Source organism: Balaenoptera physalus, assembly GCF_965194825.1.
Source record: "Balaenoptera physalus genome assembly, chromosome: 3".
Taxonomy (NCBI): Eukaryota; Metazoa; Chordata; class Mammalia; order Artiodactyla; family Balaenopteridae; genus Balaenoptera; species Balaenoptera physalus.
The window spans coordinates 15,698,646-15,724,489 of record NC_138890.1 but is presented as its reverse complement, the minus strand read 5'-3'; the positions used below and the strand labels follow the sequence as shown (position 1 = coordinate 15,724,489).

General features: G+C 55.4%; 1 protein-coding gene across 8 annotated transcripts in view; it reads left to right on the top strand.

Moving 5' to 3' along the window:
• The window catches only part of BRD4 (bromodomain containing 4), an 81,496-nt gene extending 56,258 nt beyond the window's left edge, over positions 1–25,238 (top strand). For 3 of the 8 annotated variants that reach the window (XM_082457635.1, XM_082457640.1, XM_082457641.1), the window contains 13 exons: positions 240–368; positions 5,880–6,113; positions 6,857–7,056; positions 7,401–7,696; positions 8,806–8,916; positions 18,086–18,138; positions 18,273–18,636; positions 19,274–19,867; positions 21,972–22,346; positions 22,480–22,610; positions 22,755–22,960; positions 23,043–23,280; positions 23,624–25,238. In XM_082457635.1, coding sequence (XP_082313761.1) covers positions 240–368; positions 5,880–6,113; positions 6,857–7,056; positions 7,401–7,696; positions 8,806–8,916; positions 18,086–18,138; positions 18,273–18,636; positions 19,274–19,867; positions 21,972–22,346; positions 22,480–22,610; positions 22,755–22,960; positions 23,043–23,280; positions 23,624–23,692 — 3,000 coding nt within the window. In that variant the 3' untranslated portion in view covers positions 23,693–25,238. The remainder of the gene's footprint in view (positions 1–239; positions 369–5,879; positions 6,114–6,856; positions 7,057–7,400; positions 7,697–8,805; positions 8,917–18,085; positions 18,139–18,272; positions 18,637–19,273; positions 19,868–21,971; positions 22,347–22,479; positions 22,611–22,754; positions 22,961–23,042; positions 23,281–23,623) is intronic. The other 5 variants (XM_082457636.1, XM_082457637.1, XM_082457638.1 and 2 more) reach the window with 4 other exon arrangements.
• Positions 25,239–25,844: the final 606 nt, after the last annotated feature.

Sequence of the window (25,844 nt, the reverse complement as noted above, 5' to 3'; positions counted from 1 at the left end):
GTGGGTGGGTTTGGATGCTAGCAGGGCAGTTCCTGGCCCTGAGACTTGCTGTTGGAGTATCTCCTTGTCCACCTGGTGCTGAGAACTGGGGTGATAACCTCTCCCCACTGTGGTCTGGGTTAAACCCAGAGCCACTGAGAAGTTGACTTGCTCCTTCCTACAGGCAGCCCTCCTTGCTGCCACCTCCCCATTGGAGCAGGGGCAGCCATGGCTAACCAGGACCCGTCCTGTCTTTCTAGTCTAAACTGGAGGCCCGTGAGTACCGTGATGCTCAGGAATTTGGTGCCGATGTCCGATTGATGTTCTCCAACTGCTACAAATACAACCCTCCTGACCATGAGGTGGTGGCCATGGCCCGCAAGCTCCAGGTGAGGCTCTTGGGGAGCTCCAGGTGTGGCATCCTGCAGAGGAGCAGGCTGGCTGGGTCCTGGGTGGGCCAGGCCACTATGGGCCTTGGCAGATTTTGTCACTTGCTTTGGTGTAAAGCCATCTTGCTTTGGAAGAGTGGACTAAAGTCAGGATAACACATAAATTTTACATTGGGATTATTTCCTTATGATTAAAGCAGGGTGGTTGGTTATGGTCTTGGGCATTTTGGATTTTGGGGTGTTCCACTGAAAGCCCCCCGCCCCCCTGCATTCGGTTGCCCTTGGCTGGAAGAGTGCGCGTCCTGTGCATGGCCCAACCTCTTCTCCAAAACAGACCTGTCTCAAGTCGGCGAGGGACACTCTTGCCAGGTAGACACTTTGTCACAGTTGTGAGCTGAAGTAACTGCCCAACTGTGGGCATTTCTTCACCAGAGCCTTGAAAGCCTTTGTTTGCCTTCCCGCTTCAGGGCAGCTGCTTCTAGATGTTCTGTGTGGCCATGATGCACTAATGGGTGGGATTCGTGGCCCCTTCAAGTTGATTCTGGGTGATGTACGCTGTGGAGTGCACACATGGGTGGAAGGGAGGGGCAGATTACAGCATAAATATGTGAACTCCACTTTTTTCTGTTTAAAAAAAAAAAAAAAAGGAAAAGCATATACCCCAATTTAAGCAGAGAGATATCTTTGGGTAGAACGATCAGGAGTTAAAAATTATGGAGAAGAAAGTCGATATTTAGTACTGTTATAATCTGTTTTATTATTATTATTATTATTTGAAATTACATATAATAAAAATTCCCAGCCTCTTCTCCCCAAGGCCCCAGGTTGCACTTCTGCTTTCAGGGTCAGAGCAGACTGTGGGCTGGGCCACCTGCTGTCACAAGGTACAGGTCCAGTCTGCACATCCTGCATCAGGCCATCTCCTGGCATCTGGGTGGGGCTTTCTCACACCAGGCTTTCTCAGCCGTCTGTGAAATGGTTCCAGAAGCGAGGCTTGCAAAAGGCCTTTGGTGACCTGTGGGTTGGTGTCTATCAGAGGTCGCCTGAGCCCTGCTTTCCCGCCTGCCTCCCAGCTCTGTTAGCTCCACACGTTGTCATGCACTCACCAGCATAGTGTCTCCTATGTCATCATGTTGGAGCCAAGGCATGGTCCCCTTTGTTCTTTTACTGCAGCCTATCTGGGTTAGCCTTTAGTGCCCTGAAACTCTAGGTGTTTAAAAAAAAAAAAACAACTTACTAACATGGACCTGGCTATCGTTAAACACACACTCAGACTTGAAGGTTTGTGTTTCTACTGGCTGTTTATTTTATCTGAGGTTTTTTGTTTCGTTCTGTTTTATGTTTTTGGAAGGGGGATTCTCTTTAATTCAGTGCTGTGTTGTCTGCTTTCTTCACAAAGCTTCCTTTTTCAGTATTTACTTTTGCATTTCCCGTCCTTGAAGCAGATCAGGCTTTATAACTTTTCTGCAATTCTCATATGTAGCCACTAGGTGGCAGTGGTGCCCATAGAGAGAGGCACACCCACCCCCTTTCCCCATTCTCTCTCCTTCTCCCCCTTGAGGACTTGGATAGCATTTGCCCAGATTAATACCCATGCCCTTTATTTGCCCTCATGCAAACAGCTAAACCAAAACAAGTTCTCTGTCAGCACCAAAGATCACTGTTTTGAGTGACTTTATTTAAAAAGAAGAAAGAAAATATTCTGATATATTTTAGCTCTTCATCTTCCTAATTTTTGTGCCTGTTTTATGGGTTTTTTTTTGTTTGTTTTGCTTTTTTTTTTTCCTTCTGGGAGTGGCATGAGCATGCCCAGACACGGGATTTGCTCATAGCAAGGGCACTGAGATGTTTGCCACAAAGCAGCCTCTTTTCTAAACATTGACTCCAGATACCAGGCTGGATGGGACAAGGTCCTTGCCCTCGAGGAGGGTCCACTTCAGGTGGGGGGAGGGGGCAGTGCGCAGTGGGCCACTCAGCACGGGGCTGCCTCTGCCCCCAGCTTGCTTTTGCCCCTTGCAGGGTGGGTCTCTATGCTGTTGAAAGTAACATGCCAGGAGGCAGATGGGAGTGTCTAATTCAGCCCAGTTGATGTGGCAGGCCCCCTGTGTGGACTTCTCTAGAAGGCAGTTCCTGTATTTTGTAGCATTTTGAGCTGTGTTTTCTTCTTTCTTTCGAAGCTTTCTAGGATCAGCATGGTTTAGGTGGCTAGATTGCCCACTGGGGAGGAGGAGTAACAAAATCCCAGCCCTTGTTTGCCTCAGTAAGAGGTGTTGGGACCTACTGTCTCTTAATTAGGCTGTGCCCAAAGACTGGGATTTACCCAGAAAGTTTTACAGGAAAGGATCCACTTCATATTCCTCTTCTGGCCTCTAAATTCTGGGCCTTTAGAAAACCCACATCCTGCCACCTGGCAGCTGTGGTCACAAAGATAGTCAGGAGCCCCTGGGCTCAGGGTTTCCTTGGGAGCCTGAGCGTGGCTTGAGCTGAGGGCTGCTAGCCTAGCTGGTGGACCCAGAGCTGCTGGTGGTACTGTCCTATACTCCTCACTGTGAAGTGAGGAGTAATTTAGGAAGTTTTGCACCTATGTGGATTACCAGAGTTTTATTTTGAGAGAAAGTGCAAATTCATGGTTGGTACGCAATTGTTTTTACGGCAAGGAAAATAAACTGAGAAAAGTGTGTTGGGGTCCTGCATTAGATCCCAGAGGTAGGAAGCTTTTGAAGCGTGTGTGAGAGTGTGTTTGTGTATCTGAGTGTTCACTCACAGCCGCGTCCCCAGCACCTGGCACCTCGTGGGCCTCCACGGCCTACATTCTACTCCCCATCTCTCTGCCCTGGTTATGCCCAGGTATGGCTAAGCCTCACAGCAATATCCAGGCATGGCCAAAGAGGGGCCGACTGGGCAACATCTTCTCCTTGGGTCTCTACCTGTGCTCAGCTGCAGGCTGGTTTGCCTGGGAGTCTTCGGGCACTGCAACCTCCCAGCACCTGAGCATCTCTGTCTCACTAAAGGGGAAGGGGGGAGCTCCCTCCATGAATCTGATGTAGCCCAGAGTAGATGGCCCTGGTCAACATTCCAGCGAGAGGAGATACTTACTCTCTGAAACCAGTGTTCTTTCTGATGTCGAGAACTGCGACATGGCTCAGATTCTTGGAGTGGGGTGGAGGTAATGTCACACCAGGCGGAGTAGATGGGTTCACCTGAATACACTGCCAGCTCTAGTGCAGAAGCCCTGAGCCCCTGCTCCCCTGGTGGACGCTGGTTGTTGGTGGTCACCGCTCCTTCCTGTCACTGTCCTCCCTCATGAGATACTTGCCCTGGGTGCATCTCATTGGGTTTTACCATCCTCTTGTCTGCCCCCACGCCCCTTTGACCTTTCTTTTGTACCATCCTCCTGGGTGTCTGCAGCTATTGTCCTCCTCTCATTCTTAGGTCTCAAGTTCCCCAAAGGCTCTTTGCCACCCCTTGCTGTTTCTACCTTAGCACTTAGGGCACTTTACAACTATTTGTGTTCACCCCTTGAGGGCAGGGAGCACATCATTCTTGTTTACCACAGAGCAGGTGCAAGTCTCAGCCACTTGGGAAGGTTTTCTGCAACAGCCCTTAGCTCACTGGCACACAGGCCCGAGTGTGTTTCCCAGAATGTCCCCAACTTGGGCTGGTGCAGGTGGGAGGATGATGGGTCATTCAACTGGGCACAGCCAGGAGGCGGGCAACCCACCTGGCTTTTGCCTCATGCTCCTTGCTGTTTGGTCTTGGGGCTTTGGGAGGGCAGGGGCCAGAAGCAGCTAGGGAGTGGAAGGAGGCATTAGGGTGGGTGCCACCCCCATTTCTACAACAGTCACAGCCTGTGGGGCAGAAACAGGGATGTCCTTGTGGTAAGGGTAGAGCTGTCCGGCAGCTGGCATGGGGGACTAGGTTCACATACCAGTGGCACGAGATAGCTTCCGCTTGGTAAAGTGTCACCTCCCAGCAGCACCAAGTGCTTGGCCCTGCTTGCCACCCTTCTCCCTTCTTGGGGTTCTGATGCCCTGCCACCTTCTTAGACACATTTCTCTAAGAGCAGGCCTGGCTCTTCCAGATGCTCATGTGGGTCAGTCATGGACCTGAGCCTGCCCACATCCAGGGTACCGTGAGCAGAGAGGGTCTTGCTCACCTGGTGTGAAGCCCCCCCCTCTCCCTGGCAGCTTGAGTGATGATGGTATCTGGTCATCCCTCCTGTTTGTCTTCTCTGTTGCCCTCAGATCTGCTCCATGATTTATTTCTGATTAAATTAGAAAATTATTGCCTTTCTAATACTTAAACTGAAAACCACTCAGATAGCAGAGTTCAGGCAGCACCTTGCTGAGAGGAGAACCTGCCTTGGAGGAGACCGAACCTGAGTAGTCTGGAGGGGAGGGGACAGTACCACAGTTGTGTGGAATGCCTGCCCTGCTGCCCAGGTCACTCTTTTCCAGTTTCCTGGGGGCGGGGAAACCTGAAGCTGCGTTCCAGAGACATCAGGAGAGTCTTCTAGGGTGGGCTCTGTCAAATATACTCAAGTTTGAAATAGCAGCCTTGGAGCTCAACCCCACAGTCCTTCTGGGCCATGCTGCTCTCTCAAACATCGATTCACACTTGAGGAAGGCCCCCCTTCTGTTATGTGAGTTGCTGTGTTAACTGACTTATTCCAGGCTTAAAGCAGGTCTCAAAATCCTACTGGAAAACCAGATCTCAGGAGCTCCTGGGGTGGGATCCTATGCTCAGTCAGCCCAGGGTCTCTGCTCACATTGCTTGCACCTCACAAGACTGGCTCTCTCCCATAGCCTGTCCTCAGCGCTCCATATCTCGTCTATACCTTTCTCACATTTCTGGTGTACCCTGGAGATGCCCCAGGCAGTGGCATGGCCCTGCTCAGTTATGTGCCCACTACAGCGAGGACTTGATCTCCTCACTGGCTGTGGGCTCTGTTCCCACACTCCCACCTTGGGACCTTTGTTCCCTCTGGAACTCTAAAACTGCAGACCCCACCCGCTCCCTATGGGAATGTGAACCATAAGACCCTTGTTCTGTTCACTGTTGTGTCCTGGTGCCCGGCCCACCGTCCAGAAGGCTCCCTTGAGATGTGCTGACTGAATGAGCATCAACCTGATGGGAGCCTCAGAGCACTCTTTCTGTGGGTCCTGTCCGGGCCTGCCATCTGTCAAGGATCCCCAGACTGATGTCCTCATTGGGCTGGCTATCTCCTGTGATGTGAGTCACCTGTCCTTACCTCGGCTGTGTCTCCCAGGGAGTGGGTGCCAGGCCATGTTGGGAGCACCTTTCTCCCCAAAGTGAGATTTGAAAGAGGAGTGTTGAAAGAGTTATCAGGGGGCCCTTGCCAGCCCCCTCGCCTTAGTGATAAGGAAGGGGGTCACCATTGACTCAGCCCTCTTTGCTTCCTGTTGAGTCACCCCCAGCAGCCAGGGATAGTGTGACGCTGGGCCACAGTCCAGGCGCCCCCAGGGCACCCAGCAGCCCTCACGGGCACAGCTTCCCCCTACTCCTCACCTCCAGGATGTGTTCGAGATGCGCTTTGCCAAGATGCCGGATGAGCCCGAGGAGCCTGTGGTGGCTGTGTCCTCCCCAGCGGTACCACCGCCCACCAAGGTTGTGGCCCCGCCCTCATCCAGTGACAGCAGCAGCGATAGCTCCTCAGACAGTGACAGCTCCACTGATGACTCCGAGGAGGAGCGAGCCCAACGACTGGCTGAGCTCCAGGAGCAGGTGAGGACACAGGCAGCCCCGTTTTCAAACCAAAACCCCCCGCCACCCCCCTACCTCCCCCCCCAGCATGAGTTCCAGCATGAGCAGAATTCCCACTGGTCCCCTTGTGCCAGGTCAGGTGCATATTGTTCATACTTATATGTACACTGTGGGTATGGAGATGGGGTGACGTGGCCGTTCCCTGGGCAGAGGTGAGGCTTTTGGAGCCTTCTGGTATCTGGAAGGAGGAGGCCAAGCCAGCGTGTCCGTCTCTCCTGGGGCTTCCTGGATTCTCCTCTCTCTACCAGCTGGCCATTAGGCCTTTAGCGCCCACATGTGTCTATGCGCTCCTCTTTTTAAAAAAAATATTTATTTATTTGGCTACGCTGGGTCTAGTTGCCGAGTGCGGGTTCTTCGTTGCGGCATGCGGGCTCTTTTAGTTGCCGCGTGCGGGCTCTAGTTCCCTGATCAGGGAATGAACCTGGGCCCCCTGCATTGGGAGCGTGGAGTCTTAACCACTGGACCACCAGGGAAGTCCCTGTCTATGCGCTCTTGCCCAGCCTCTTTAGGGACCCTCTTCTTGGAACCAGCATGGTCATGGGGCTTGAGTGACTCCTCTGACAAGGAGGACACTGGGCCACCCTGGGAGTTAAGGGTCTGGGTGGGCATGGGCACTTTGGATATCTAGTGAGACGGCAGGTCATGGAGCTGAGGGCCAGAGACCAGGGTGACGGGAGTGTGTGTCTTGCTTGTCTGCTCCACAGCTCAAAGCCGTGCACGAGCAGCTTGCAGCCCTTTCACAGCCCCAGCAGAACAAACCAAAGAAAAAGGAGAAAGACAAAAAGGAAAAGAAAAAAGAAAAGCACAAAAAGAAAGAGGAAGTGGAGGAGAATAAGAAAAGCAAAGCCAAGGAACTTCCTCCCAAAAAGACAAAGAAAAATAATACCAGTAACAACAACACAAGGTCTGTGGGTCACCCTTACCCCACCAGTGCCCCTAGTCCAGATGGGGACAGTGGGGAGGGAGGCTGCCTCTCTGCTCTTTTTTCTGGGATGGGCCTTTGAGGCAGTGAGGATAGCAGGTAGCATGGTGCAGGCGGCAAGACAAACCACAGCAGCCCCCCAGTTCACCATTTGTGGTCTCAACTGCAGCCACGTGCCCCCAGGAAGGCGCTGCCAGCGCCCCCTGTTTCCTGTGAAGACCACTGGGTGGGGGTGTGGAAGCCTCCCCAAGCCCTAAATGGAGGGATATGCACCCACCTTCCCCCAGGGACCCATTTTTAATGGTGTCTGCATCACCCCTTCGTAGCAAGAAGGAGCCAGCACCCATGAAGAGCAAGCCCCCTCCCACATATGAGTCGGAGGAAGAAGACAAGTGCAAGCCCATGTCGTATGAAGAGAAGCGGCAGCTTAGCCTGGACATCAACAAGCTTCCTGGTGAGAAGCTGGGCCGCGTGGTGCACATCATTCAGTCGCGGGAGCCCTCACTCAAGAACTCCAACCCCGACGAGATCGAGATTGACTTCGAGACCCTGAAGCCATCCACCCTGCGTGAACTGGAGCGCTATGTCACCTCCTGTTTGCGGAAGAAAAGGAAACCTCAAGGTGCCCTTGGGCACCCTGGGGCGGTGGTGGGGGTGTTCCCAGTCCTGGGTGAGGGAGAGGGCTGGGCAGATGGGCCAGGCTGCTATCCTTGCACCTCTAGTAGTGAGGCCCCTGTTGGCACCTTCAGGTAACTTTGCCTTCCAGTCTCGGCCCTCGTTCTCTGCAGGCTTGCTTTCTTTCCGATTATAAAATCTGCGTTCTTGACATAGAAACCTCTGAAGGGTTGTGACATCAGACTCAGCCCTAGGCTTATTGGTGCCTTTGTTGATCTCTCTGGCTGCTGGCCATCTGGGGTCCACCTGCACCTAGGTGTCCTAAGCCTTGCTCTGAGCAGCAGCAGCTTTCGTCCTTAGCTTCCTGCCTCTGAGTCTTCCCTAGAAGCCACCCCCCTACGTCTTTGGGGTCTCTGGGCATGGGGGGCGTGGCTAGGAGGAAAGGCATTAGGTTGGCACTGTGCCTGCCTGCTTTCTTCTCTAGCTTGGTGTGGACCGCCCCCCCGCCTCCACCCCCCAGGTCTTCCAGGCAGCTCTTTTGTGTTATCAGTGCCTTGTCTTGGCTTACAGCTTTTGCGTTAGAACCAGTAGGACTTAGGATCCACATCAGGGCTTTGCACACAGCCTTCATTCCAGCCCGGACTGACTCCTGGGGTCCTTGGCACACACACACCCCCCTTCCTCCGCCCAGGGTGCCACACAGTGACACTCGCCTCAGTCTGCACACTGAGGTGCTGGGAGATCCCTTGGGGCTCTTTCCTTATCTTGTTTTGTCTTTGACTGTCACGTCCCCTTTAGGTCCTCTTTACCCACTGTCAGAAAAGTAGCTGAAGGGGCATAATCCCGGCAGTTCCTTGTGTTAGAGAATTCTCTCCTGCCCTGGTCTCTTAATCCTTGATGAACCCTGCAAAAGGGTATTTTGAGAGATTGGAGGGGCCTTGAAAGTCCAGTGTAAGCCAAGTGTTTGGCTGGCATGCATGGTAGGCTAGCTGCTTACCATTGGGAAATGTGGGTCTGGCCGGGGTTCGGAAGGATTGCAGCTGGCCATTAGGAGCAGCCCTCTGGCTCGTGGGACTCAGGGCCCTGCCTGACTCTGTCCCTGTTGCTTTATTGCAGCTGAGAAAGTTGATGTGATTGCTGGCTCCTCCAAGATGAAGGGCTTCTCATCCTCAGAGTCGGAGAGCACCAGCGAGTCCAGCTCCTCTGACAGCGAAGACTCTGAAACAGGTTAGGTGTCTAACTTAGAGCCCTGTTGGAATCCTGCCTGTGCTCCGTCCTGTGTCCAGGCTACCAGAGACCAGAGATGGCAGTCATAAGAACTTGCTGGGCCCTCTCATCTCTCCATCTACCTGGTCACCATGTTAATCTCTAACTGTGGGGGGTGCTTAGCCCTGCACCTGCCCCCACACTACCCTCGACCTGGGCTGGGGCAGGGAAGACAGGTAGCCAGGGGTGTTGACACTGCAGAGACCTGGGAAAGAAGGGGTGGGGGCAGATGATGGAATTGATCTTAGCGTGACCCTGCCCAGCCTCACAGTCTTCCGTGTGTCACAGTTGCATGCAACACAGCCCTTTCAGGTGATGTGCTTTGGCAGGTGTGGAACAGCCTGCTTTTGGCCCTGCTGTTCCTGGGGCTTAGGGCACTGCCATCCTCCCCAGAGTGTGCTCACTGCTGCATTGGCTACTCCTAACTGCACGCACTTGGACATGCGTGTCGTGTACCTCTAACAGTTCCTTCTCTCCATGCTCCATGGGCGTGCACGTGTATCCACTGGTGCGCCTGAACAGCAGCTTTGACACGGGAGGTGGGGGCAGGTGGAGATGCTGAGAGCTGTGCTGGGGGTGGGGAAGGGGACCTTTCCTCCAGATACAAGCTCTCCTGGTTATTCTCAGGGGAGCAGATGCTCAGACTGGCCCAGAGGAGAGGCTAGGGAAGAAGCCTGGTGACTAGCCTGTTCTGTGAGGTGGAGCTGGCCTTCTCTGGGTGAGCAGAGTTGTCCCTGGGCAGGTCTAACTCTGTCAGCTGAGCAGACAGTCTGTGGACCACCCGCGAGCCTGCCCTGGGACCCTGGGCGTGTCCCTCCAGGCAGGCTGCAATGTGCACATCCACAGTGGGAAACGTGTGTTCGGGCAACGAAGACTCCTGGCATATTCTTTCATGTACCTATTTTATCCCTGATATTTTTTCTAACTGGAAATAAATGATAAGCTCCACTTTGTTCACATAAATAATGTGACCTGGTCGTGCCAAGGAAGTTTGAGGATCATTTGCAGCAGTTGGAAAGACTGAAGCTGCTCTGAGGTGTGTGGGTCCACAGGTCCTCCTGTGGGCTCAGCCTGCCTCTGTCCAGGGAAGCTGGGGACAAGGGGGCCTCTGGGTCTTGTCACTGCTCCTCTTCCCTTCTACAGTAAGGACATCAGGTTTCCAAAGTGTTGGGGGAGGGCTCTGGACTACCTCATTTTCAGTGGGCCAAAGTGACATGAACGTCATTAAGTATATTCTGTATTTATTGAGCTCCTTTTGTATGCAAAGATTGCTGTGAGTAGTTTGCTGGCTGCCTCTTTTCTCCATCCTTTACCTTTTTCTTTCTTCCTAACCAGCTCACCCTTCCATTGCTTTTTTAAATCTGTCTGCCAGCAGGGGGCACCGCATCTGGTGCTTGCTCAGGCAGAGCTGGCCCCAGGCCAGGGCCCAGCGCCCTAAGCAGGGTGAATGGCCATATTCTTGGGCCCAATTAGCATTCCTGGTGGCTGCTGACTTCTCACTTTCAGTGCCAGCCAAGCCTCAGGTTTGTCTTTCCCTCTGGGGTTTTGTACCTCCTGCATTTTCCAGCAGGCTGCTTCTACTAGGGGTTTCATAGCGTTTTCTCCTAAGGATCTGAACAACCAAAGAATACCCCAGAGGTTGAAATTGGCAGCGGACCAGATAGCTAAAACAGCATGGTTTGGCCCCACCCACCGTGGCACCTTAGGGGACCATGACCATCACACCTGATGTCCCCGTTGCGAATCTGTGACTGTGGCCTTTGTCCCTGACTCCTGAGCGCCCTACAGCCCGCCTGCTGCCGCCTGCTGTGGAGTGACCATGACAGCATTTCTAGCAGCTCCCTGCTGCTGCCGAGATTTTTTTTTTTCCTCCACATTTTTCCCCTTTTTAAAGAAGCTGGAAGGATTGTGCAACAAGTAATCTGAGAGTCCTGGGAACAGCTGTCCTGGCAGGAAGGAGGGTGAGATTTACAGTCTCAGAGCCGCCAGCCTGCAGGCTCCCAGGCTCCGGCAGTCCAGCCCTGGCGGCTCCCTCAGCTGCCTCCAGCTCCTTCCTCTTCCCAGGCACCCTCCCCACCTTGGGTTTTACGAGCGTCTCTTTTGTCTTCGTGGTCCTGACTTTGCCTTCTGTGTGCACTGGAGAGCTCTGTTGGAGGCCAGCTGAGAGCTTTTACTCTTGGGAGGGACCCACCCTGTGTAGGTTTGTGCCTTGCAGCTCAGATGCTACAGGTTCCAAAGTGGGAGCCTGTGCCCTGGCACCACTGAATGTGGCCATCTGCCACCCCCATCCTGCACAGGAACCTGCACTTGCTCTCCGGGCAGCTCCTCCAGTAGCCGCTCGTGCTGGGTCCATGGAGATGGGTAGATGTCTCTGACCAGTTACAGGTGGTTCTGCCTTGCAGGGGATGGGGCCTGGTGGGGGCATTGAAGGTATTTCTCTTGGTCTTTGGGGTCTTAATTGTTTTGCCCTTCTTGTTCTTGTGTTTCCATTTGGATTAATGCCGAAATTCCTAAGGGCCTATATTTGTCAGTTCTGCCGACACAGCCCTGAGACATGAATCACCAAAAGAAATTGAACAGAAGCACTAAGTTGGGACTAGGGCAGTGGTACGTGGACTCCTCTCTGGCCACTGTCCATAGACAAGGATGCTGCTAGCTGCTCAGGACATGGGGCTGGTCCTTGGGGCAAGGCCGCTTCAGGGAGGCAGTGCATCCACAGACTGGGGCGGAGGGGGTGTTCCTTTTCCAGCTCTGTCCCAGGCCACCGTGTGTTCCTCCTCATGTCCAGCAGCATGCAGCACTGCTGGCCAGTCCCACCACATCTTTTGAACCCAGCTGTTACTTGAGTCGTGGTCTTCCACTGAGCTTTGATTCTGGTTAAACTCTGAATCTGCTTGAGGGACAGAAGGCAGTGGTACAAGTGCCACCCTCCCACTGCCCCTGAGCCATCTGAAGCTTTCACCCCATCACATTGCTGATGTCTGGCTCTTCCCAAATGCCACCCACAGATCTTTATGGGTGGGGCGGCCACACAGTTCCTGTCCCTCTCAGGAGCACCCCTGGCCTGGGCTGGGACAGGAGTTCAGGGAATTCTCTTGGACTTGGTTTTGGTCTTTTTGTTGCAGAGGGAGCACACTCCAGCTATTTTAGTCTCCTGGTTTCCTTTTCCCAGGATCGGAGCATGTGGGTGTTTCTTAATAGCTCCAGGGGGAAAAGGAATGCTTGATGTTTTGGAAAGATTTGAGCTGGAAAGTGCAGACAGAGGCCATGGGGCATTCTTCCCAGACAACCAGCCTCAGCTTCCGACCCCCTGGGGTCTTGGAAGGACTCAGTTCCAGTCCCATCTTGGGGCCTGCTGCTGCCCGCTCCAAGGGTGTGACGCACGCTCTTGGGGAGGGGGTAAGTCCCCTGGTGTGGGTGGGTGGGGGTAGGAAGAGATCTGGAGGACGGGGCTATAGCCAGTCTGCCTGCACTGCCAGGTGACCCTCACACTCCCACACACGCGCAGGGACGGATTTTAGGGCTTCATGGGCAAGGGTGAGCTTTGTGGAATGTGCCTTGAATGGGAGACCGGCCGGTGGGCGGGTTTTTCCCACATGCGCACTTGGGGACCATGGGAGTGCAGTGTTGGTTGCATCTGTGACTCTAACAGAAGCATTTGCTCTGCTATATGGGTGGGAACGAGCCCCACACCCCCTCCCCGGTCAAGGGGAGCTGCATTCGATGCCTGGGAAAAAGAAAGGACATTTTCTTCCTCAACCTGTTTTTATTTTTTATTTGTTCTCCTCCTCAACAGTGTATGTAACTGGCTCCTCTTTTTATAATTTTTTTTGGTTTGTTTCTTGCGGTTTATAGGAATGCAGAGGTGAGGCTGTTAGCTAGAGGTCCTGCACTCCAGATCTCCTTTCTTAGGGGCTTTTCCTACCTCCACCCAAGCCCTGAGGATGGGTCAGCGTCACCTCCTTGAGATAGACAGATGCAGAAAAGCAGACCCTGGAGGATAAGATCAGAATCAGTGGGCGCCTAATGTGCATGGCACACCAGGCTGGTCTTCAGAAGTGATGGCAAGGAGGACAGGCAGGGTAGCCTCTCAGATGCAAAGACCAGTAAAGGGAACACCAGCATGCACTTGGCGCATATGGAACATGTTACTGGAAGCAGTTCTGTCTAGAAGCATAAACAGGCTCAGGCGGTTCTGGAGACATCCATGTGTGCCAGATCCGAGGCCCTTCTAAGGGAAAGGTGGGTCTGTCCCCACCTGCAGCTGGCCAGGCAGGGGGTGGAACTCCTAGTCTGCGGCGCTATTCTCTCGTGCCCTGACAGCAAGCAGGGCACAGGAGGCTGGCTTGGTCTGCGGTTCTTCTGTTCTTATGACTTGAACGGTACATTCCACACCATTTCTCTCACACTGGTTTCTCTCTCCCTCTATGTAGGTCCTGCCTAATCATTGGACACGGACTCTTAATAAAACGGTCTTCAGTTCCAGATTCCTTCCCAGCAAGCTATAGCTTAAGTCCATTTTCTTCCGTGAAAGGGACAGGACTCCATCAAGTTATGGAATTCCTCAGAGCCCTGGGCCTGTCCCCTAGGGTGGATTAGTCATGTCCAGCAGCTCACGCCTAGTCCCGCCTCCGGGAAGGCTGCCTGCCTGGCTGCCCGCCCGGGCCTCCTGTGTAAAGACTGCCTGGCTGTCCTGCCCCGCCTCCCTGGTCGTCTGGGGTCCTCTGGGTGGGTGGCATCTCCCAGAGCGTGACGACAGTCCCCCCCTGCACACGCATACATGTGGTGCTGCTCCGTGTGCAAGGCCCCAACACAAATATGTTTTCTCTCCTCATCCCTCCCTCTTTTGGGGACTCTGGATCCTAACTGCTTCCCTCCTGGATCTTGCAATGACATTAGCCCAGGGAAGATCTCATTCACCCTAAGGAAGAACACTAACATCTAGAGCTTCCCCAAGTGAGGAATGGGGCTTTAGAGGTGAGGCCAGCTGGGCCCAAAGGCTCACTGGGGCTGTCCCTCAGCATGCCTTCTCTCTGGTGACCTATAAGGCTCCATTAGCCAGAGGCTGTCACCAGCCACAGCTGATTCACAGCCCCCTGGAGTGCTCCTGTTTTCATTGTTCCCACTGTTTCTGTTGGGCATTTTCCCAACTTCTTTGGCCTCTTCTCCTAAAGTCACACAGGGAAAGTACTTCCTAAGCTGCCTCCCCATCCCTCCCTTCCCAGGTACCTAGAAGTAGGCTGCAGGAGCTGCCAGGCAGGCCATTAGTGAGGGGCGTCTGGGGAGGAGTTGCCATGCAGCCAGTTGACCTGGCTCCTCTAGCCCATCATCCTTTCCTTTGGTGGGGGTTGGGATCTGGGCTAGTGGCAAGAAAGGGTTCTTGAAACCCAGAGCACTGGACCAGTCAATTGTGAGGGCATCAGAGCCTTCGGGCCCTGTTCCATGCACATGCAAGTAGTCTCCTAGTCTTCAGTTCCCTAGAATAATGACAGCTGCTGGGGATGGGGCAGGTCAGGGTGGCCACATAATCCAAGCCCTCTGAGAGGCACTGAATAGGCTTTTTTTTGTTCTAAAAATAAATGTCGGCCCTTTTTTGGTCATGAATCCAGCATCTCAACAGAAAACTGCCTGACGTGAAAAGTTCCCTAAGGAATAGCATCTGCATTTCAGAGAGCTTTTTTTGTTTTATATATAGTTTGTGTGTACTTCAAGGCCTAACCATCTCCTGGCATCTTGGAGTCTGCCTTCTGCTGGAGCTGGAAGCAGGCTTGAGAAGGTGCAGTTGGCCACCGCCTGTGTGGAAACCCTGGCACCCCTCCCCAGCTCCTTGGGGCCTTGGGCCCAAGCAGCTCTAACTGCCCCAGACTGGCCTTGGCCTTGGGTTCCAGGTTCAGCCTCCCCAGAGCCTCCAGGGCCCTGCAGTGATACTTGGGAGTTCCTAGGCTGCTCCCTGATCCTGTAGCCGCTCAGCTTCCAGTCGAGCTCATTTGCCAAACAGACTATTTTGAGCTGCCCTTTGGCCGGTTCCTGATGTGTTCCCAGTACAACTCAGCCTGGCTAGGGTCAGGGAGCTTCATGCCTGGAGATTCCCACAGGACAGTTGGGAAGCCGCTGGCATTGTCTTTCTGGGAAGATTCTGCTGTCTTAGAACAAAAGGCAGGCTAGATTCCCACAGCGTCGGCCTGTCTGCCTCCCCCCCCCTCCTTCCCACTCGTGTGCACATGGACTGTAGCCACGGGCCAGCTCTCCTGCGTGGTCCTTGCACCCTCGCTGTCCAGGGATTCCGTCCTTCTTGCCCATGGGGCTTCCGTCTGACAGAGAACCTGATCTTTAGATTCAAGCTGTCACCTATGCCCAGTGCCCCAGGAACAGAGCAGAGAGAGCAGAAGCCCACTCACTCCTTGTCGGCAGCCTCCAGCATGCGGACAGTGGGAGGTGCCATCCGGGCCTGAGGAGTCGCTGTAGGAGGGGTGGGAGGCCTGGGCATCTGCTGGTGCTAAGGCTCCCAGCCGGTTCAATTGAGGGGCTACGCACCTCTGCCCTTACCTTCTATCCTGTCTCCTTCCCTTGAGTTGTGGGGGAGTGGGGAGGAATCAGTGTTTTAATCAGATTTTACAAAAACGTTTTAATTCTTTGTACAATTACCATCCTATGTAAAGATGAAACTTGTGTTGAGTTCAAGATTTTTATGGAATAAAGATCACACAGTACTTGAGGCCATCTTCATGTAACCCTTTCTAGAGAGTTTTGTGTGGGGGTGTCTTGGGGCTGGTGTGTTGTGAAGTTGTGCACTTCCTGTCTTGTCTTCCTACCAGTAACTCCAACATGAGGCTCAGGACACGTGAGCCAGATGTGGCTGTCCCAAACAGGCTCCAGCGCCCCTTGGTCCCCACTGCTGGCCCCTTTAGTCCTCTGGTCCTGGTGGTCTGCACACCTCCCACCTTCTCTCCCACTCTAGACCTGCCCCTCCCAGCACTTCTGTGGAGCCCTGGGATGGTACTCCCAGTGACCTTTCTAAGGCAGCTGAAAGCCACTCCCTGGATCCTTAAGGGCCCCATTGCACTTCTTCCCCTCTAGTTCCCAGGTGGGCCTCTCTGCTCATGGCTGCAGGGAGGTGGTGAGGGTTCAGAGCCACTGTCCCTCTTTTGTGATGGAAAAAAGTGTTTCCCCCCAAGGCCATGAGATGACAGGCCACCCCTACCCTGCCCAGCCTTCTCCCCATGACACAGTGGCTTCTCCTGGTCAGACTTGACCCATTGGTCCCCTCCCTCCAAAGGCATGCCAGCCTGCAAGCAGCTGCCCCCAGCCTCCCTTGAGCTGCAGTTTCTGTTACTAGAATCCATGCTGGAAGAGGAGCCCAGCCTGGAGGAATGCCCCGGCCTCTTTCTCCCACTCCCTTGGGTCAGCAGCCTCTGTGTACCGTGCTTTATCCCTGTGTGTGTAGGGTCCGCTTGGTCCTGGGCCTCCAGCCTCTCCACCTCCATCCTGCGGCTGCCAGATACCCTGTGGCCTGATCCTGCAAATCACCCAGATGGCTCCCTTTTGTATGTGTGACCCTCAAGAGTGTCCTCACCAGCTTTTGTATGTGACCCAAAGAGTCCTGAGCCCTGTATCCTGGCATCTCTCGTGTCTGGGTTTGGGGCTGGGCCTACAGTTCCTGTGTCCCAGGTGTCCCTAGTCGCTGCCATTTGTATGAGACATGTCTGTAGCTGCTGAGTTTTGTGTCACTGTCTTATCACTTGCATGGAATGGTGAGCTCTTGCAGGGCACAAAGTCCCTTCTCATCCCTTTTGGTGACACATCGCACCAAGGCTGTGCACCTCACAGAAATTTAGCACGGCCCTCCATGAAGCAGCTACCAGTGGAGCTAGCCCCGCTTTGGGCAAAAGCATGTGTCCTCCAACACCAGCAGCAAGAGCCAGCACCCTGGCAAGGAGCTCAGGAGATGCCAGGCAAAGAAAGCCATGAGGTGCCTCTCAGTGACAGGAATCCGAAAGGCACCATAGGTCCCACCTCCCACCTGGTGGTTGGTGACTTCATTTCCTAGCCCTTGAGCATTGGCTGGGCTTTCTCTCCTCTGAGGTTTACACCCAGCAGTGTTTGGCAAGGGGCATCCAGCTGGCAAAAGTTCCTTAGCATAAGCTTCTAGAGTGGGGGCAGAGGGAGTCATGCTGGCTCTTGCACACTCCTCACAGAGACAGGCACACCCCAGATTTATCCACACAGTGGTGGCAATAAGCCATTGGCTCCTGAGAAACCGGGACACATACTGCTTTCTCCCTGCAGCACATTGGCTGTATCCCAACACAGGGACTTCTCTGAGGCCGGTCTCCTGAGAGGAAGGGGAGTCTGGCCAGTGACCTTCTCCTCTGCTGGCAATGGCATTGAGTACCTCCCCCACTGGCTCCTGGGTCGTCCAGGGAGGCTGGCTGGCTGGCTTGCTTCTCTTCCTCCACGAAGTGCTCATGCTTGTCAGCACTTCCCACTTGTCAGCACTCTCCTCACCTGTCCCATGGCTCCGTGGCCAGGCCTTGGCCCATGCTGGCACCAGTGGTCTTTCTCACCCCAACTCACGCATCTCTGTTTCCTCTGGGAGGATGGGAAGGAGCGAGCCGCAGAGGGCAATGCAGTTGGAGGCCACCGAGTTGTTACTTTTTAGCTGTGTGACCGGAGCAAGTCCCTTAACGTCTCTGAGCCTCAGACAAGATCATTTCAAACACCATGGTTGTTCCAAGGCAAAGCAGGTTGGGGTGCAGATGCTCAGGTCACTGTAGAGGCCTCTGACCAGCAAATTGGAGGAGACGTTGGGCAAGGAGGTTTCTCGTAGCTCAGTTCCCAGTGCATTCGGGTGTCATCTTTTAATGGAGCTGGTGGTCTGGAGCTTGGCAGGCAGCTTTTCAGGCATGGTCCCCGCTAGGAAAAAGCAACAGGCAAATGGGTAGGTGGCACCCCACATGTCTTTCCCTCCCCTGTGACCAACTTCCATCCCAGACAGAACCCAGCCACCCTCCCTCTCACTGTCACCGGCCCTTCTCCTGAACTCATCCTCTGTTTTCTCCTTGCTCTGCGTTCAAGGCCAGCTCCCAGTCTTCTCCCCCGTAGGCTCACCACCTTCTCTTTTCCTCCACAGAGATGGCTCCGAAGTCAAAAAAGAAGGGGCACCCCGGGAGGGAGCAGAAGAAGGTATGTGGTGTCGGGGGTGTCCTTTAGCAGGTGAGCAGTGGCCACCTGCCTTTTTGGACCCTGGAGGGACCCTGTGTCTGACCCAGACGGGTTTGGCCTGCCTGACATCAGCCTGTCTGTCTGTCTGTCTGCAGCACCATCACCACCACCATCAGCAGATGCAGCAGGCCCCGGCCCCCGTGCCCCAGCAGCCCCCACCGCCTCCCCAGCAGCCCCCACCGCCTCCACCTCCACAGCAGCAGCCCCCGCCCCCACCCCCTCCGCCCTCCATGCCACAGCAGGCAGCCCCTGCGATGAAGTCCTCGCCTCCGCCCTTCATCGCCACCCAGGTGCCCGTCCTGGAACCCCAACTCCCAGGCAGTGTCTTCGACCCCATTGGCCACTTCACCCAGCCCATCCTGCACCTGCCGCAGCCCGAGCTGCCCCCTCACCTGCCCCAGCCTCCCGAGCACAGCACTCCGCCTCATCTCAACCAGCACTCGGTGGTCTCTCCTCCAGGTGAGCTGCAACCACACCCGCAACAGTGTGGGGAGGTCCCCTTCCCACCCTGGTCTTACCACAGTGACAGGGCACTCTGGGCAACCTGCAGAACCCCTCTTAACCTCAGTTGTCTCTAAGGGGAGGTTAGCAGTTTCTCGGGGCCATTATGGAAATTACACGAGAGGCCCCAGAACAGGCCTTGCACAGAGAGAGAGTGTTTTGGGTACAGAAGACACTGATGCAGATCTTCTGCTGGGCCGGGCGTGGTGTGAGATGGAAAAATATGTGACCCTCCGTAGCTCCCAGTCAGGGATGGGGGTTTGGGAGGGCACACACCCTCATCCGAGAGCGGACATACCTGTGAGAATCAGGAAAGACTTGCTCTGAGACCTGAAGGGCAAGTGGAGCAGTTGGAGGGAAGGGAAGGGAGGAGAGTTGGGGGCTTGGAGCATGGGGCAGGATGATGCTGGTGAGGGGCCTGATCCTGTAGACCTCCCTGGACGCTGTCCTTATTCTGGAGTTTTTGGGAAGCCAAGGATGGTGGAGAGGTTGCCAGTTGGAGGGAGACAAGTAGGAGGTCAGGATGGAGGAGAAAGGCTGGACCGGGGGCCACGGGGTGTGTGAGCCTTACCACCCTGCTACTGTGTCCTTCCAGCTTTGCACAACGCGCTGCCTCAACAGCCATCACGGCCCAGTAACCGAGCTGCCGCCCTCCCCCCCAAGGCTGCCCGTCCCCCAGCCGTATCACCCGCCCTGGCCCAGCCTCCCCTACTCCCTCAGCCCCCCATGGCTCAGCCCCCCCAAGTGCTGCTGCAGGAGGATGAAGATCCGCCTGCCCCACCCCTCACCTCCATGCAGATGCAGCTCTATTTGCAGCAGCTGCAGAAGGTGCAGCCCCCCACACCACTACTCCCTTCCGTGAAGGTGCAGTCCCAGCCCCCGCCTCCTCTGCCCCCGCCTCCCCACCCCTCAGTGCAGCAGCAGCTACAGCAGCAGCAGCAGCCACCTCCACCACCACCCCAGCCACAGCCGCCACCCCAGCAGCAGCACCAGCCCCCACCACGGCCCGTGCATATGCAACCCATGCAGTTCCCCACCCATATCCAGCAACCCCCGCCGCCCCCAGGCCAGCAGCCCCCCCACCCACCCACGGGCCAGCAGCCACCCCCGCCTCAGCCCGCCAAGCCTCAACAAGTCATCCAGCATCACCCTTCGCCCCGGCACCACAAGTCAGACCCCTACTCAACTGGTAAGTGTCCCCCCACCAGCACTACCGTCCTGCCCCTGGGTTCTGGGGAGGCTGGCGCTAGGCCCAGAGTTTTGTCCTCAAGAAGCCAGATGGGTCAGTTTGTGCTGCAGGCTGAGATGGGCTCAAAGCTGAGCCTCGAAGGCTCTGGGTTGGTTGGAGAGAGGCAGCTGAAAGGAGGCGATGATACTTGATGCAGTGTTTTAATCAGGTGTCCATCTTGCTTGCAAGCCGAGATGACAGATTAAGGCCCCAGTGGGCCATTTTCTTGGAACTCACAGTCAAGAGTGTTAACAGTGCATTGTGATTCCTGCTAGGTGAGGAGGCCAGAAGCCCAGGGGAGGCACCTGCTCTGCCTCTGGGGATTGGGGCAGGCTTCTTGGAGGAGGTGACCAGAGGATGAGCAGGAGTTAGCTTAACAAACAGTGGGGTGTGAGGTCCAGGCAGAGCCAAGAGCAGGTCTGGGCAGTGTGGTCTGTTTGGGAACCTATGGAAACAGATGGTCTGCTTTTGGTGTCAGGAGGCCCCCCTGGTGGAACCGGGAGGGAGAATTAGGCTGAAGCTCTCAGGTAGCTCACGACTCACCCAGGAATCATTGCTGTCTCCTGCTCCCAGTCTCCAGCCTGATCTAGGCTGCCATTTTCCAGTCAACAGCATTGGGCAGGCCATGTCCTCTTGCCTTTCCTGGGCACTTGTTTTCTAGGTGTCTCTGACCAAAATGTTTTGGCTGACCACGGTGGGGCAGTGTTTTAGTAGATGCCGCATGTTGTGGTGACACGTTGACGTTCCTGGACTTGGCATGTAGACCATGCAGCCTGGCTTGGTGGTGGTGGTGGGGGGTGTCCCATGAGTGCCGCCTACAAATTGAATAAAGCTGTTGACTTTAGGCTGTGACTGCTCCTAAACCCAGCAAAAGCTGCCAGGTGCCAAGTGGATCACTGTGTACCCTGAGTTGAGAACAGCTGGCTGTCCTCCCTGGGAAAGACTAGTGGTGGTCCCAGCAGCTCTGCAACTGTGCCTGTTTTCCACCCTCAAGCAAGGCTGGGTTTCCTTGTGGAGACCAGTAGTGGGCAGGTGATGAGACGCCTTCGGAAGAGTCAGCACTTGTGGTGGGGCAGGGCAGGTCCCCTCTGGCTATCTGTGCTTAGAGTCTCTGGACCCATCTCCCCCTGAGTTTCTGTGGCCTGGAATGAGTCACAGGGAGTGACGTGTGTTGGAGCATAGCTGGGGGCTTTGGGTCAAAGACCAAGTTGTTGGAGTCCAGGGAGGTTTGGCAAGCATCCCTGGGCACCAGGCCAACTTGAAGGCACCGCCCCCTGAGCTACTGGGCTCCCCTCTAGTTGCTGCTGGATGAAGCCTCCAGTAGACAAGAGATTTCTGCAAGTCATAGGCCTGAGAGCCTGCCATTGCCCAGGTCAGCCTCAGCAGGTGCTCCCAAGGGAGCCACCCAGACAGGAGGCTGTTGCAGTTGTGTGTTTGCAGATTGCTGGCAGGCCCAGGCCAAGGCTGCCTGGGTGCCCCCAGCCTTTGGTTGGATGAAGGTGGGTGGGCTGGCCCACTTTCTACAAGAACCATGAGCCCAACACCTGTTCTGCCAGTTCTGCTGTGGTGTAGGCCAGGTCCAGGCTTCTTCCCATTGTGTGGGCCTTGCAGGTTGAGTTGTATTGGGGAGGTTCCTGGGGATCTGGCCTTAGGCCCGAAGCAGCTGTCCAGGCAGACCGGCCTAGCCACATGGGGACAGCCGGAAGCCCAGGCTGCCTGCTCTGTGGGGTTATTGACATCCCTTGTATTTGACCCAGGCCATACCATAGGACCACCTGGAGAGCTTTTAAAAGATACTCAAGCTCAGACCCCACCTGGGACCAGATGTATCCGCACTTCCTAAAGTTTCCTAATGGAAACTTTTTTTTCTGGCACACAGTGGTATCAAACACCAGGATTGCACTCATGGCTCCACAAAGCCTTGCTGCACACTGAGCACAGGGCCTGACGTGCAAGGGGGCTGAGCCGTTGTGGGGCTTCCCTTGGGTTGGGAGGGCCTGGCTGGGCCCAGGGCCCACGGCCTCCATACCAGACATGCTGATAAGCTCCTTGTCCCTTCTCCTAGGTCACCTCCGTGAAGCCCCCTCCCCGCTTATGATACATTCCCCCCAGATGCCACAGTTCCAGAGTCTGACCCACCAGTCGCCACCCCAGCAAAACGTCCAGCCTAAGAAGCAGGTAAAGGGCAGGGCTGGGCCACAGCCCCCAGGGATGGGCTCAGGCCGGGGCCAGGGGCGCCCATCCACCTCACCAGCTGCCATGCCTGTGCCGTCCCAGGAGCTACGTGCAGCCTCCGTGGTCCAGCCCCAGCCCCTGGTGGTGGTGAAGGAGGAGAAGATCCACTCACCCATCATCCGCAGTGAGCCTTTCAGCCCCTCACTGCGGCCGGAACCCCCCAAGCACCCAGAGAGCATCAAGGCCCCCGTCCACCTGCCCCAGCGTGAGTGCCCTCTCCAACCCCAGCTGAGGTTGAGGCCCCCAGGCCTGCACTGGATGTGAGCTTCCTGTGGGCCGGTCAACCGTGCCCCACTGAGGTGGGTTGGGCCCAGGCCCATGGACTATTTGTGTTTCAGGGCCTGAGATGAAGCCCGTGGATGTCGGGAGGCCTGTGATTCGGCCCCCTGAGCAGAATGCACCCCCACCGGGGGCCCCTGACAAGGACAAACAGAAACAGGAGCCGAAGACGCCAGTTGCACCCAAAAAGGTAGGAGCAGTGGACCCATGAGTGCCCCTCACCCCCACCCCAGGGAGGTGCCTTGGCAGGTGTGTCCTCAGACTTTGGGCCTCTCTGGAGGAGTCCAGATGCAGCAGGGTCCCTCACTGGCCCCCTGGTCTCTCTGCCTCGCAGGACCTAAAAATCAAGAATATGGGCTCCTGGGCTAGCCTGGTGCAGAAGCATCCCACCACCCCGTCCTCCACAGCCAAGTCATCAAGTGACAGCTTCGAGCAGTTCCGCCGGGCGGCCCGGGAGAAGGAGGAACGCGAGAAGGCCCTGAAGGCGCAGGCTGAGCACGCAGAGAAGGAGAAGGAGCGGCTCCGGCAGGAGCGCATGAGGTGGGCGTGGGCTCTGGGCAGGTTGTGGGGCTCCCAGGGCTGGCGCTCGTCCCCACGTGACACGGAGCCCTGCTCTGCTCAGGAGCCGAGAGGATGAGGATGCGCTGGAGCAGGCCCGGCGAGCCCACGAGGAGGCACGCCGGCGCCAGGAGCAGCAGCAGCAGCAGCAGCGGCAGGAGCAGCAGCAGCAGCAGCAGCAGGCAGCGGCCGTAGCCGCCGCCGCCGCCCCCCAGGCCCGGAGCTCCCAGCCCCAGTCCATGCTGGACCAGCAGAGGGAGCTGGCCCGAAAGCAGGAGCAGGAGCGGAGGCGCCGGGAAGCGGTGAGCGGGGGGACTCTGGTGGGCGCTGCTGGGCGGAGAGCCACCCCCGGAGGAGTTGAGAAAGGGGACCCTGAGCCTGGAGAGGGCAGGGAGGTTCTCACTCTCCCCGAGAGGTGGGGTGCAAGCAGAGAGCCATTGGGTGGGGACTCAGGGCAGAGCTCCTCCTTGTCTGCGCCATGCTGGCCTCTGGGCCTCAGAGGTGCTCTGGCCCAGTGCAGGGGAGGTTCTGGGGTGTCGGCCCTGAGGGAATAGCCCATGCTGGAGGTCAGGGGTGAGAGTTTGGGAGCCACAGCAAGGGCAGGACACCGAGTTTCACTTCCTCCCACTCTCCTCTCTCCTCCAGATGGCAGCTACCATTGACATGAATTTCCAGAGTGATCTATTGTCAATATTTGAAGAAAATCTGTTCTGAGAGCACCTAGGTGACTTCTGACTTTGATTTCCTGGCAAAACGTTGACTCTCCATAGTGTTAGGGGCAGCAGTGGAGGCAGTAGCAGTGGCAAGGGGGTATCTCCGGGCCTGGCTCTCCTGCATGCTATGCCTGGGGCAGGCCTGATGGGCAGCTGAGGACTGCAGAGCCTATCTGCCTTACAGCCAGCCGGACGTCCCGCCATCCCCCCACAGGACGTCGGCTCAGAGCACGCCTCGCCACGAGCAAGTGCCAGCCAGACCCAAGCCCCAAGTCCCCGCGTGTGGGGCAGAGGCCCTTCTCTCTGCCAAACGTCTACACAGTATACACAGGACATCGTTGCTGCCACCACCGTGACTGGTTTACTGTCCCCAAGAACGTGACGTTTGTGACGTCCTGCCCGCCAGGAGTCCTCCACACTTCAGCTGCCCCTGCCCACACCCAGGAGACCAGGGCAGGCCTGCAAGAGCTGGAGGTGGTGAGGGCGCTGGCCCACCCCCTTGCTGGCACTGACTTTGCCTTGAACAGACCCCACCCCTCCCTTCCTCTCCCCCCACAAGCCTTTAATCGAGAGCCGCTCTCTGTAAGTGTTCGCTTGTGCAAAAGGGAATAGTGCCGTGGAGGTGTGTGTGTGTCCATGGCAATCTGGAGCGAGGTGACTGTCACACGCGCGTGTGTGGGCCGGCCTCGCCCGGCGAGTGAGGCCACCAACCAAAGTCAGTTCCTTCCCACCTGTGTTTCTGTTCTGTTTTTTTTTTTTTTTCTATATATATATTTTTTGTTGGATTCTATTTTATTTTTAATTCTCTCTTCTCCTCCAGACACAATGGCACTGCTTATCTCCGAAATGGTGTGATTGTCTCCTCATTGAGCGGCGGCTGCCACCGCGCTGTGGGTAGTGTGTGACCGTGGCTGTACTGTGTAGTGAAACATAGTTGGCATATCTTTGTTTGAAGTTTGTTGGTGACTCCACCAAACTGGTGTAAAAAAACTCAAAAAAAAAAAAAAACCCACAAAAAAAAAACAAAACAAAACATACAAAACACACAAAAAAACTGCCTATATTTTACTCAGTTTCAAACTTTACTAGTCTATTTTTAATTATAAAACCAGAAAGCCACGTTTTCTTTTCCTTTTTTTTCTCCCCGCCATTCGTTGGCTGCTTCTTTGTTTGTTTTTTAATGTCAAATCTGTTTCTGAGTTGTTGTTGTTGTTGTGTTTTTTTTTTTTTTTTTTTTTACCAGGAGAGGAAGGGCCAGGGGACGTGGTGGGCGCAAGGGGCCAGGGGCCACAGGCCACAGACTGAGGCAGAAGCTCCCCGCCTGGCGCTTGGCCCTACCAACCGGCTGCCCCTTCCCCCGCTTTTTTTTAATTTTATAATTGGAGCCCTTGGTGAGGTTACGTGTGCCATGAGAATCCACTCTACACCATGACGCTGGTGTCTCAGTGTTGGCCAAACTCTGGAGTCACTGACTGGTTTGACTTTCATACGGTGAATATGCATTTGGTCTGTACTGATCATGGAATAAACACATCTCTCTTTTTTAATGTTGGCGTCTCCCTGACATTTCTTTGTGAACCACCTGTTGCCTAGGCTAGGCCCAGGGGCCCCCCACACCACCTCTGTACAGGATCTACCGACAGGGACCACGTGTCCTGTCCCTACTGTCCCTGGGCAGGAGCTGACCCCTATAAGCTAAAGCTGTGTCAGGGAGCCCAAGTACCCATTCTTCCTGTGGACCCTGGCCTAGGTTGGTGGCATCTTCCAGCAGAACCTGGTCAAACTCCAGACAGTGTTCTCCCCCTTTGCCCTTCCTCCATCCTGGTCCCCCACTCAGCCAGAGGACTTGAGCCACTTCTCCCACCTTGCCTGCCTCTACTGAACTCCTTTCATTTAAGCTCAGGGTTAACCAGTTATTCTTAGATAAGTGTACATCCCCCAAAATAGGATCCTCGCCCCCCACCCCCGCCAAGCACGCACACGCACCCATTCCTCCGTGAGAAAGCCTGCCAGGTGGACACCGTGCCAGTCTGCCTGTGTACTCACCTGTACACACACGCCCCAGCCACAGGGCAAAGGCAGTACGCAAGAGCGGCCCCCAGGATGTAAGATGAAACTATGTGATTTATACGTATGCAAAGACACAAAGTGAT